The 13301-nt window shown below is 34.2% G+C and overlaps 1 protein-coding gene across 1 annotated transcript in view; it reads right to left on the reverse strand.

Moving 5' to 3' along the window:
- The window catches only part of MVK (mevalonate kinase), a 92588-nt gene that overhangs the window by 53595 nt on the left and 25692 nt on the right, over positions 1 to 13301 (reverse strand). Inside the window, exons 4-8 of the mRNA XM_053702111.1 lie at positions 12135 to 12290; positions 10821 to 10924; positions 9963 to 10008; positions 6108 to 6198; positions 1779 to 1895 (exon numbers count right to left, since the gene is read on the reverse strand). Coding sequence (XP_053558086.1) covers positions 1779 to 1895; positions 6108 to 6198; positions 9963 to 10008; positions 10821 to 10924; positions 12135 to 12290 — 514 coding nt within the window. The remainder of the gene's footprint in view (positions 1 to 1778; positions 1896 to 6107; positions 6199 to 9962; positions 10009 to 10820; positions 10925 to 12134; positions 12291 to 13301) is intronic.

A 13301-nucleotide genomic window follows, 5' to 3' on the forward strand; every position in this document is an offset into this window, starting at 1 on the left:
AAACCAACCCTTCCTTGCTTCTATATTTTCTAAATTAATATTTTATGGTGTATTTATCCATCACAAGGAGGGGTCACTGCTAGTCTACATATCATATAAAAAATAAAACTGAGGTCTTAATCTGGATAGTCCAAACTCTTTACTAATACCTTTTAATATAGGGGATTTATATGCCCCTTCTATCTAGACCTATTGCCTAGTAAACCTCCATCCTCCTTCATAACTCTAACCAGCTATAGCTTCTCCATTCTTTTACTTCTCACCATAGAGTACTACTCTTTAAATTTATGAATGTATACAATGTTGGCATAACTTGTGCTGTTTACCTGGCAAGATCATGGTATTAGTACTGTACTTTTCTCCTTTGTTACTATTGTTGGACGTCTCATTATTGTTATATTTGTGTATGACTTCAATAAAAAAACCATTAAAAAAAAAAAAAAAAAAAAAAAAAATGTAATAAATATTGTACCTAGTTAAAATAAATACAAAGTTGCCTGTAGGGGGTGTTAGGGTTAGGTTTAGACTAAGGTTTAGGGGTTAATAAATTTAGTATAGTGTCGGCGACGTTATGGTCGGCAGATTAGGGGTTAATAAAATTTAACTAGTGTTTGCGAGACGGGAGCGTGGCGGTTTAGGGGTTAATACATTTACTGAAGTGGCGGCGATGTCCGGTTGGCAGATTAGGGGTTAAAAACTTTAGTTAAGTGTTTGCGATGTGGGGGGGGGCTCGGTTTAGGGGTTAATAGGTTGTTTATGGGTGTTAGTATACTTTTCAGCACTTCAGTTAAGAGTTTTATGTTACGACTTTTAAATGCGTTCAGAGTCTTGACAGGAGAGGGTGTACCGCTCACTTTTTCCAAGACTCGTAATATCAGCGTTAGGAAAATCCCGTTAAAAAGATAGGATACGCAATTGACGTAAGGGGATTTGCGGTATGCTCGAGTCGCAGAGAAAAAGTGAGAGGTACACCTGTACCTGCCAGACTCGTAATACCAGCGGGCGTTAAAAAGCAGCGTTGGGACAACTCAACGCCGCTTTTTAACCCTAACGCAAGACTCATAATCTAGGCGTTTATCTTTAACAAAGGAGGACATTAAAAATGCCTCATCGAACATTTCAAATTTTGCACAAAACTATGGGAGAGTCCTCTTTCAAATGAGGTTTCATCTGCACCTCTAGTGCTGTTCAAATGACAATGACTTAAAGGGACACTGAACCTAAATTTTTTATTTTGTGATTCAGATAGAGCATGCAATTTTAAGCAACTTTCTAATTTACTCTTATTATCAAAAAAAATTTGTTCACTTGCTATCTTTATTTGAAAAAGGAGGCATCTAAGCTTCTTTTTTGGTTCAGTACTCAGGACAGCACTTTTTTTATTGGTGGATGAATTTATTCACCAATCAGCAAGAATAACCCAGGTTATTCACCAAAAATGGGCCGGCATCTAAACTTTCATTCTTGCATTTCAAATAAAGATACCAAGAGAATGAAGAAAATTTGATAATAAGAGTAAATAAGAAAGTTGCTTAAATTGCATGCTCTATCTGAATCATGAAAGAAAAAATTTAGGTTCAGTGTCCCTTTAAGTAACTAGACACTTGCTATAACGTAATACAATGTTGTGCAGATCTGAACCTGATGTGGTCCTTTTATGAATAAACAGGCACATATCCCTCATTATACACAGCAGTTTTAATTATAGTTATGAGATATTATATGGTCAATGGCAAAAAGTGGCAAATAACACATTTTAAAATAGAAACATGTATTACCTCTAATACCGAATAATGATTCACTGGTGATCCTGCAACTATTTCTTGCAAAATGTGCTGGCACTCCAGGGAAATAGCATGGATGGATGAAAGCACTGGACTCATGATGTCAGGAAACTAAATAAAAAAACATTACAAGATCTTGTAAAGCTTGTTACTAAAGGACTAGTAGATGTAACCATAGTGTTATCATACACATACTTTATATTGTTAATTGCATAGGTTATTAAATTGAATTCCTTTTAAGTCAGAAACCTTGATATAAAGAACATGTTACCCATATGCTAAATTACTTGAAAGTGATGCAGCATTTCTGTAGAAAACGTCATATGAACATCTATGTAAAAATTAAAAATTGAAAATAATAAAAAGAAAGGTGACTCCTTTTGCCTCCAGACCATTCCTAGCCTATCCATCATAAATAGAATGAAAAGACCTAAATAGGGCCAGGGAAAACCTGGTAAGTGTTGGATAGGATATAGGCCAAATTTCTGCTTTATTTTTTCAATTTCTAATTATTTTGGCCTTCCTATACCACACTTACCAGGTGAGACGAATACAAAGCATTACAAAAAACAGTATAGGGTGGGACAAAAGAAACAAGAGATCCCAAAATTAGCTTGGATTCCAAACTGCATTCTGACATATTTCCTCAATGGAGGCTGAATTCTTTAATGCGCCCAAAATGTTTCCATGGCTAAGTAGAGTGTGCCTTAACACAATCTAACTATCTAAGAGGATAAAGTAGTTTTAGCTGGTGACTGAACACACTGATTCTGTCAACATAGTAATAAAGACAACGTACTACATTCAGAGTATACAGATGTTTGCCATCAATCTATTTTTTCTGTGTAAAACAAAAAAATGAAGTACAATATCCTTGGAGGAGATAAAATCCAATACTACTTTAGGTAGAAACTCTTGAACTGTTCTAAGAACAACCTTATCTGAATAAAAAATAAGGAAGGGTTCTTCTGATGACAAGGCTTGAAGCTCCAAAATCTCGTCTTGCTGATGCTACAGCCACCAAAAATATTGTCTTCAAGGTAAGAAACCACATAGATGCACTTTTAAGAGGTTCAAAATGAGATCCATAAGATAATCTAGTACCAGAGGAAGATCCCAAGGAGGTACTAATGATCTAACAGTCAGAAGTATATGAGCCACAGCTTCCACAAATTGTTGGACAATAGGATCTTGGGCCCATCTAGCAGCTGGAATTGCAGATATAGCCAAAATATGTACTCTGAGAGTAGCTTGTGAAAGACCTTGTTGTAAACCTTTGCGAAGGAAGTGAAGAACATCTGAAACCTAAATACCGTCAAGGGAACCACCATTCTGTTGCATCCAAGAAACAAAAAACTCCCATATCCAATAATAAAAACGGAAAAAAGAGAAAACGAAGTACAACTCCTCTAAGTGCAGTAATTCAAACAAATAATTTATTAACAGTCACAATTAAAAACTCACAAGATTCAACCTCAAACACATATGAGGTATGGTATGGGCACTTGAAAACCGTATAGGTCTCTCAAACGAAATCCCTCAAAGTTCAACAGCAGCAAAGTTTCAGGAGTGTATGTTGAACCCACAGCCATGTACACAATGTGAACAGAGCACTTATTGTGCTCACTGGAGGAAATTGAGTCCTCTAAATGGTCCATGGATTGAAAAGTATCCCAAATACAATAAAATGTTAAAAAGACCGCCACATGTCTGAAACCTAATACTGTCAAGGGAACCACCATTCTGTTGCATCCAAGAAATAAAAAACATCCCATATCCAATAATAAGCTGTAGAAGTAGATTGTTTTCTGGCTTTTGAAATAGTTGAAATTAAAGCATCAGTCACATTGAATGTTTTTGCATCTTGCCCATTCAACGGCAAGGCCGCTAGACACTACTTACGAGGATTCGGATGTAGCAGAGGACCTTGCTGTAGAATATCTCGATATACTAGTAAAACCCATTGTTTTGGCGTTCTTTGGGCCTAGTCAATGAGGTGCAGCCATATTCCTTTAAGTACATTTGGCAAGGAGACCAGATCTGGTTTCCCCCATAAATCTTAGGGAGATTTCCACAGGGCCATATTACAAATGAGGCTAGTGGACGTAGAGGCGCAGGTCTGTGTTTTTCTGATGTTCCAATTAAAGCTGAGGATTAAAGAACTTTGCTTTTTATTTGTGTAGATCAACACCAAATAATTAGTGTAGTATACTTACTCTGAAAGAATTCAGAGTCCAGCTTCTTCGTTTAAGTGTAACATATAAACCATATGTTGAGGAATTTCTGTCTAATTTCTCCTGATATAGGTGCAACTGCAAATGATAGATTTTACACTGAAAGTGTTGTATTTCAGTGTATATAATGTGCAGTATACTCACTCCGAAATAATCCGAATCCGGCTCCTCCTATAGTGCTCCTGATAGCGGTGTAAGAATTCCAAAAGGCAGCAAGCAGATATTTGTTACAAAAACAAACATTTATTAAAATATGTCACTATGGACAAGTTAAAAGCTCTCATGAATGGCTCTACGCGTTTCAACGATATACTCGTCTTTCTCAAGAGCAGCACTATCAATTTTTACTGCTATTGAGAAAGACGAGTTAATCGTTAATCCATAGTAACATATTTTAATAAATGTTTGTTTTTGTAACAAATATCTGCTTGCTGCCTTTTGGAATTCTTACACCGCTATCAGGAGCACTATAAGAGGAGCCGGATTCCGATTATTTCGGAGTGAGTATACTGCACATTATATACACTGAAATACAACACTTTCAGTGTAAATTCTATCATTTGCAGTTGCACCTATATCAGGAGAAATTAGACAGAAATTCCTCAACATATGGTTTATATGTTACACGAAAAAGCTGGACTTTCAGGTATACTGCACTAATTATTTGGTATTGATCTACACAAATAAAAAGCAAAGTTCTTTAATCCTCAGCTTTAATTGGAACATCAGAAAAACATAGACCTGCTAATCTACATCCACTATCCTCTATTCCATAGCAGTCTTTAGGGAGAGACTGATAGAAGGCAGCGGTCCACACAGAGGGGAGTATTCTTGTCATTTCTTTACAAATATTGTTGTTACATCTAGCATATTTTGTATAGAACCATTTTGTGAGGCATATTACAAATGCACACAGATGCAAGCTCCTTTGAAGGTTCTCATGATTGGTTACTTAAAAGTAATTTTACAATGGGATGTGGCTACTGAGCAAATTTTAAGGTCAAATTTCTTCTTTTACATAGAGATGTTTCAGGTGATATTTTCCCATCAGCTTTTTAAATGTGTGCTGCATCACTTTCAAGCCATTCTTTATTTGGATAACATGTCCATTTAACTGATTCATGGATGAGAAATATGCATTTCTCATCCAAACCTAGATACTTAAAAATGCAATGAATATAATAAAGAAACATTATCAGCATGTTTTCATCCTTCATCATTAAAAAAATATGCAAATTTAATTAAAAAAGAGAGGGGGAAAAACAAACAACTATAAAATACTTTAAAACATATTCATTAATAGAAGCATGTGACCTAAAAATGGGGCATAAAGTTGTGTGATAGTAAAATACACATATTATACTATTACACTTTTATGGCCATTTATTTTTTACATTTGCTTGAGGCCACCAATCATGAGCTAGCTTGATGTATTGCTGCGCCTTAGACTACCTAGGTATGTTTTTTATATCAAAGAACGCAAAAAAAAAACCCCGTAAATTTGGTAACATTGAAAAGTCTCTTAAAAACTGCATTCTCTAGCATGAAAGTATCATTTTGACTTTCATATTCCTTAAAGCTGACTTTGGCATTGCATTCATGTGGACAGATAATTAAATATTTTAAACTGATAAACAATAATTAAAGGGGCATTAAACTCTAAATAAATGCTAGACAGAACAACAGTCTAAGTAACGATTAGACTGAGAATAATATGCAGATGTATTTTTTATTTTTTTACAGCGGTTGTTTAAATCCTGAAAAAAAAAATAAGTGTAAATTTTTAGTGTCCATAAAATGCACGCCACCATATTGTAACCTCTACTCCTCTACTAAGGCCAATCACATAAATTAAAGTAAGTAAGGAAAGACTGTGGAATATATCAATGTTAAGTCTGAAGTCTGTAATTCTAACAGGTATTGGAAAGCTCATCATTTTCAGATTTAAATTGCAGGAAAAGGGGACAAAATAAATAATGAAAGTATATTGCAAAGTTGGTTTTCTACATTTAATTTAACATTTTATATCCCAATCTCAAAGTCTTTAATGTCCCTTTGAATAGGTAAGGTACATATAAAAGTGTAAGACCTTCAGCAGTTTCTCTTTCACTCCTGCAACAAGGACCTTGGTGCTGCGGGGAACCTGTGTATTGGTCAGTAAGATCTGCAGTGTTGGCACCCTGCAGTAAAAACAGAACAAGTCATACAGATGTTAACACAATGATTTCAACTGTCAAAACTAAAATTAAGATTTTTGAGATATTTCTGCTCTACAACAAAAACTGTTATTGAATGAAATCAAAGAAAGATAAAACACAATTTACTACTTTGGGACTAATGAACATTATTATTCCTTGGGTGTGTGTGTGTGTGTATGCTCTTTCCAAGCATGCACATTTTTGTCCCTGTTAACATATTAATACAGGTATGGTGGTTATCGTTATACATTTAGGGCAAGGATTACAAGTGGAGCGAAAAACTTTTGCGAGCAAGTGATGTCAGGTTTTAGTGATCGCAGGTAAAATTGCGCTCATATTACGAGTTTACGCAAGAACGATTACCGCAATTTTAGAGCAGTGGTTAATTGTTTTGCGAAACATAAGTGTCACAAAAGCACATCAAAAATACATTACAAAGTATAGTTAAACACATAATAACACTATCTAATAACAATTATTCAAAAATAATATTGCACACAAAAGTTATAAGGGCTCAAAGATATGAGATCACAGGTGTTAGAGGATGAAAAAAAGGAAGGCAAAGGGCTTTAACAGGGATACATACATATACATGTCTAAAGATGTATATACAATATATATGTATTTATATGTGTGACATTTACACATAAATACATATGTACACTTATTTAGACATACATATATATATATATATATATATATATATATATATATATATATATATATATATATATATATATATAGTGCATTGGAGCCCTTTGCCATTAAGTAGATGAAAACATGTTAAAGCAAATTTATGCAATATTAATTTTTAATACAGTGTATTACAGTATTTACTGTAAATATTTCACATTCCACTATTCTGCACATAGCAGAATATGTTCTTTGTATTTTTAAAGAAAATTGGAATGTGAAATATTCATATTTTTATGTTGGGTTAACACATGTGAATACGCGGTCGGTTTTGCGCATAAGAGAACATGTGATCGGGTTTGCGCGCGAGTTAGGTGTTTTTTTCCACTTTTTTCTCCATTGACTTCTAAAGGGGAATAGGTTATCGTTTGCGCAATAGTCTAATTGGGCTAAAATTAAGCGGTTTTTGCTCATGCACAATTAGCGCTATAGCGTAAGCCTTAAATAGTGCTGAACTTGTAATCTGGCTCATTATGAGCACTAATACAGTCTAAGTCATGCACAACCATTTTCTGAAGGATTTATTTACATTTTTATAAATTTTACTAAAAATGGAGAAAAGAAAATTTGAATTAAATACAAAACAGATGCAACAAAAATTATACCCTATATAGTAGTACTAATGAATAAATTACAAGGCAATTAATTTAGGAATTTATTTTTTCTTTTTAAATAAAAAAAATCATAGCCTGTACAGGAGAAAAGCTTCACAATAAACTTTAAAATGGGGTATTATTGCATGCATCATTTTGTGCCTTGGTTACAAACAAAGGGACATTAAACACTTTGAGATGGTAATATAAAAAAAAAAAAATATATATATATATATATATATATATATATATATATATACACACACACACACACACATATACACACACACACAGTTGTATCAAAAAGTTTAGGCACCCCTGACAATTTCCATGATTTTCATTTATAAATAATTGGGTGTTTGGATCAGCAATTTCATTCTGATCTATCAAATAACTGAAGGACACAGTGATATTTCAGTAGTGAAATGAGGTTTATTGGATTAACAGAAAATGCGCCACAAACAGAGTCGCTTGAGGTATGCAAACTCACATTTGGACAAGCCAGCTTCATTTTGGAAGAAGGTGCTGTGGACTGATGATGCAAAGATTGAGTTATTTGGTCATAACAAGGGGCGTTATGCAAGGCGGCAAAAGAAAACAGCCTTCCAAGACAAACACTTGCTACCCACAGTAAAATTTGGTGGATGTTCCATCATGCTGTGGGGCTGTGTGGCCAGTGCCGGTACTGGGAATCTTGTTAAAGTTGAGGGTTGCATGGGTTCCACTCAATATCAGCAGATACTTGAGAACAATGTTGAGGAATCAGTCACAAAGTTGAAGTTACGCCGGCGCTGGATATTTCAACAAGACAATGACCCAAAACACTGCTCAAAATCTACTCTGGCATTTATGAAGTACAATGTTCTGGATTGGGCATCCCAGTCCCCAGACCTAAATATCATTGAAAATCTGTGGGGTGATTTGAAGCGGGCTGTCCATGCTCGGCAACCATCAAACTTAACTGAACTGGAGATGTTTTGCAGGGAGGATTGGTCCAAAATACCTTCATCCAGAATCCAGACACTCATTACAGGCTATAGGAAGTGTCTAGAGGCTTTTATTTCTGCTAAAGGACGCTCTACTAAATATTGATGCAATGTTGTTGGGGTGCCCAAATTTATGCACCTGTCGAATTTCGTTTGGATGCATATTGCACATTTCCTGTTAATCCAATAAACCTAATTTTACTACTGAAATATTACTGTGTCCTTCAGTTATTTCATAGATCAAAATGAATCCAAACACCCAATTATTTATAAATCATGGAAATTGTCAGGGGTGCCTAAACTTTTGCATACAAGTGTGTGTGTGTGTGTATATATATATATATATATATATATATATATATATATATATATATATATATATATATATATATATAAAACCTCTGATATATACTTTCATCATTTATTTTGTCCCCTTTTCCTGTAATTCCATTATGAAATTGTGAGCTTTTCAGTTCCTGTTAGAAATAGTAGTGCAGAACACTGTTATATTCCACACAGCCATTGACTGCACACTCTAGTGACCTATTTATAACTGTCCCTAATTGGCCACAGCAGAGAAGGTAACCTAAGTTACAACATGGCAGCTACCATTGTTTTATAGACACTAAAAACTTTACACTTATTTTGTCAATATTTAAACAGCTAATGAAACTTTAAAAAAATAGATCTACATGTTATTCTCAGACTAATATTTTCTTTGAATGCATCATTCTATCTAGCATTTGTTTAGTGTTTAAATGTCCCTTTAAAAAAATATCCAGAGGATGCATATCTTGGTTCATGAGAACTCGAACAACAGAGACCAGATGGTTGAGTGCAAGTTAAACCATCCAGTTAAATTTATGTGCTTATCTGTCATAAATAGCATCAATGTTCAGATGTAAATATTCTTTAATGGACTTGCTTGCGCTACTCAAACTGTGGGGAACATATTTTGTTGACAGAGAAGTTTGATAACAAAAAATTGCTCAAAACAATGTTCCCCTAACTTCAGGAAAGCTGTAAAATTACACACGACAAGCGGTTTTAAACAAGTTTTCAATTTATTTCTATTATATAAATTTGCTCTCTCTTGGTATTCTTTGTTGAAAAGCATATCTAGGCTTGCTCAGAAGTTACAATGCTCTAGTGGGAGCTAGCTGCTGATAGGTGACTGAACATGTATGCCTCTTGTCATTGGGTCTCCTGTGTTCAGCAAGCTCCCAGTAGTGCGTTACTGCTCCTTCAACAAAGGATAATAAGATGAATCAAGCAAATTTGATAACAGAAGTAAACATGTTTAAAAGTGTTATAAAGTGTAAAACTATTAATACCCATTGGATAGCATAGATTTAGAAATATCTTATAGAGCTTCTCTTGATTGCAAAGAATTAAGTGCTAACATAGGGCATGTTTCTAAACACTATTCCAAGTGAGAAGCAAACTTTTTAAATGAAATACATTTTGTCTTTACCTTTCCATCTGGCTTATTTTCCCAGCTTGATATTGCAAAGCACCACCTTGAAACAAAAAAAAAAACATAGAAATTAATTATAATTAATAAATTGCTCAATAACAAGTGCCGATTTCTCTAAAATAAGAAGAGTTCAAAGTGTAGTTCTAGGACTGGCTTTTCTCAGAGGCGGAGAGCAAACTAGACAGCCACCTAGGGCTTTACAAGACTACAAATGACACCTACCACACAGTACCACACAGTAATGACCCTTACAAAAAAAGTCAACATGATCCAACATTACTAGAATCCCTCAAGATTTAAGACATGATGCTAATGAATCTGCCTCACTAGCTGACTGAAATTATATCCATCTTATTGGTCCTGATGCTGTCCAATCAGTAAGCCACCTTTGTGATAGCAGGCGGAGATAACCTATCCATAGTAGCTATACTAGTGATCTGCTTTATAGATTTAATGGTAAAGAGAGAAACGATTTGTCAAGAGGCCTCATGTGACCCCAGGTCCTTCCTGCTCTAAGGTAACAACAGACTGTAGTTAACAAGACTGCTTTCCTTCCTATTCAGCAATGTGATGTCTACCTGAAGCGCTTACAATTTCAATAAGATAAAAATAGATAAATAGGATTTTAATCAATCATTATAGTGTAAAACAGACACAGCCTTTTTACCTGTCAGTTTATTCCCCTAGGAACTGATAGCTGCATTCGAATATTTAGTTTTCAGTCACACATTTTTAGAAGCCAGGCAAGGAAGTTTTTTAATTTTATAAATCCAAAATATTTGTAACCAAAATAAAATTTCTAGGAGCCATGATTCAGATGACTCCGTGTCCTAGGAGATGGCAAGCTCTGATTACCCCATGTTCCTACAGCATTGTCCACGCCTGATGGATTTCCGTGAATTATTTTTTCACCAGTAAAAGCCCAACGGTTAATAAGATCAAGCTCCGTCTGTGTCCACCTGTCAAAGAAAAGAAAAAGTACTATGTAATATGCTAATCAAGAGCAACTCAGCAGAGAGGTATAATAAACACTGCAAAAGCCATAGAAAAAAACAAATGATGCATAGTAACAATAATGAATAAAAATAAGATGAATGATCTTAGTAAAACCAAGACTTAGCAGTATAAACAATCATGTTAGGAATGGTAATACACACTTATTCTTCCTTTAGGATATAAAAGAAAGTCATCATGCCACCTGGTGGCTGTAGTGATTGTAAAAGCCAAAAAAATAAACTATGATTTTGCTTTTAAAAAGGAAATCCCAAGTATTGTAAAAGATTAGAAAAATGTCTGTGTCATCTCGCCACCTAGTGGTTGTAGTGATTGTATCACGTAAAAGCCAATGACCAAAACTGGTTTTTCTTTCTTTTTCAATTTGTTTCTTTTACAAGAACTTCTGTTTTATCAACTTCTGTTATATCTCAGAAAGAAAAACCCTTTAGTAATCAATATTTTAACAATACAAGCTTTTTATAGGAGTGACTCATCTGTCAAGTAAATATTATTAGTACATTTAATTTATGCATAACAGACACTGAATCACAGTATAAGATAAACATCTACTTTGATAATGATTTTGTTTTAGGATATAACAGAACTTCTATATCCCTGTTTTTATATCATATACAAAATGAAAGGATGATAACACTTTGCTTATGTAGCCATTAATGAATACAAAAAAGGAGGCTATGAGACAAATTGGAATATATCTAATTCTATGCACCTCACAAAAAACATTAGTACGAGAATGTTAACAATTAATCCTTTATTCCCAAAAACGGTGGAACTTAGCTGTTTGAAAACATCTAAAATACAATGTAGGGATGTGTGAAGGAACAGTTTATGAGACAAATTGGGTATGATTTGCAAAAGTGGACAAAAATTATAAAACCAATAGCTTCTATGTTTGGGCTGTTTTATATTTTTTTTTTGGGGGGGGGTTGTACTAATGAAGGCGATGAAGTATGTATATCTAAAAGGGATATGACGAGGCTTTTCTTGTTGGGCAGACTAAATTTAGTACTATATACACACACACACACACAACATGCATTTAACAAAAAAAACCTAAGACAAAAAAAAAAATCAGTTTTACTTACCAACCCCCCCCCCCAGATAGCTAGACAGATAGATAGACAGATAGATATGCAATCCTGCACAAATTACCTTGAGATTTCTGAGCATTCTTGCATGGGGTCACTAATCTTCCCAGTAAATGTAAGTAAAGCTGCAGCCAAGCTTACAGAATATGCAGCACTGGATCCTAATCCTGCTCCTGTGGGTAGCTGTGACCAAACTGCTATACCCACACTTGGTAAATCTCTAGGATAAACAAATCAAGTTTGTCTTTATTTGCATACTGTTCAATCTGACCAAAAAAACAAAGGCAGGACATATAAAATATATCTGAATGTTTATGATACTTATGTTTTGTACATAATGTCAATTTTAATTAATATTTAAACACTTGGCTGCCAAAAAGAGCTACATTTAATAAATATATGTTGATTAATAGTCATTTTTATAGAGAAAGCTAAAAACAAAAGCAGTTTTATCAGCTCATAAAAATGGGACATCTGTCTTGTATAGTATGTGAAAATGTAATAGCATTATAAAAAGGCATTTGTAATGCATCTTTCACAGGGTTATACAAAACAAAAAAACAACATGGAGTTCACACAATGTTACATTATATTAAATGTTCATGCTAGCAGCTCCATAGAGCAGAAAAATAAGTACTGTGAAAACACACATTAAAAGGGACAGTCTAGTCAAAAATAAATGTTCATGATTCAGATATGGCATGCAATTTTAAACAACTTTCCAATTTACTTTTATCATCAATTTTGTCTTAGTTGAAAGCTAAGCTTAGGTAGGTCATATGCTAATTTCTTAGCACTTGGAGGCCGCCTCTTATCTGAATGCATTTTGACAGGTTTTCACAACTAGAGGGCATTAGTTAATGTGTGCCATATAGATAACATTGTGCTCATGCACGTGGAGTTACCTAGGAGTCAGCACTGATTGGCTAAAATGCATGTCTGTCAAAAGAACTAAAATAAGGGGCCAGTCTGCAGAGGCTTAGATACAAGGTAATCACAGAGGTAAAAAGTATAATAATATAACGGTGTTGGTTATGCAAAACTGGGGAATGGGTAATAAAGGAATGGGTAATAAAAATTCTGGTGTAGACTGTCCCTTTAAAAGAATATAAATCTAATATTTGGAATTTTAAACCAGTAAATGGTTTTATATATATATATATATATATATAAAAAGACAAAAAAAAATCTTTAAAAGAAGAATTACTTATTAAGAAGGTACCAGAGAGTG

Source organism: Bombina bombina, chromosome 2 (genome assembly GCF_027579735.1).
Source record: "Bombina bombina isolate aBomBom1 chromosome 2, aBomBom1.pri, whole genome shotgun sequence".
NCBI classification, from domain to species: domain Eukaryota; kingdom Metazoa; phylum Chordata; class Amphibia; order Anura; family Bombinatoridae; genus Bombina; species Bombina bombina.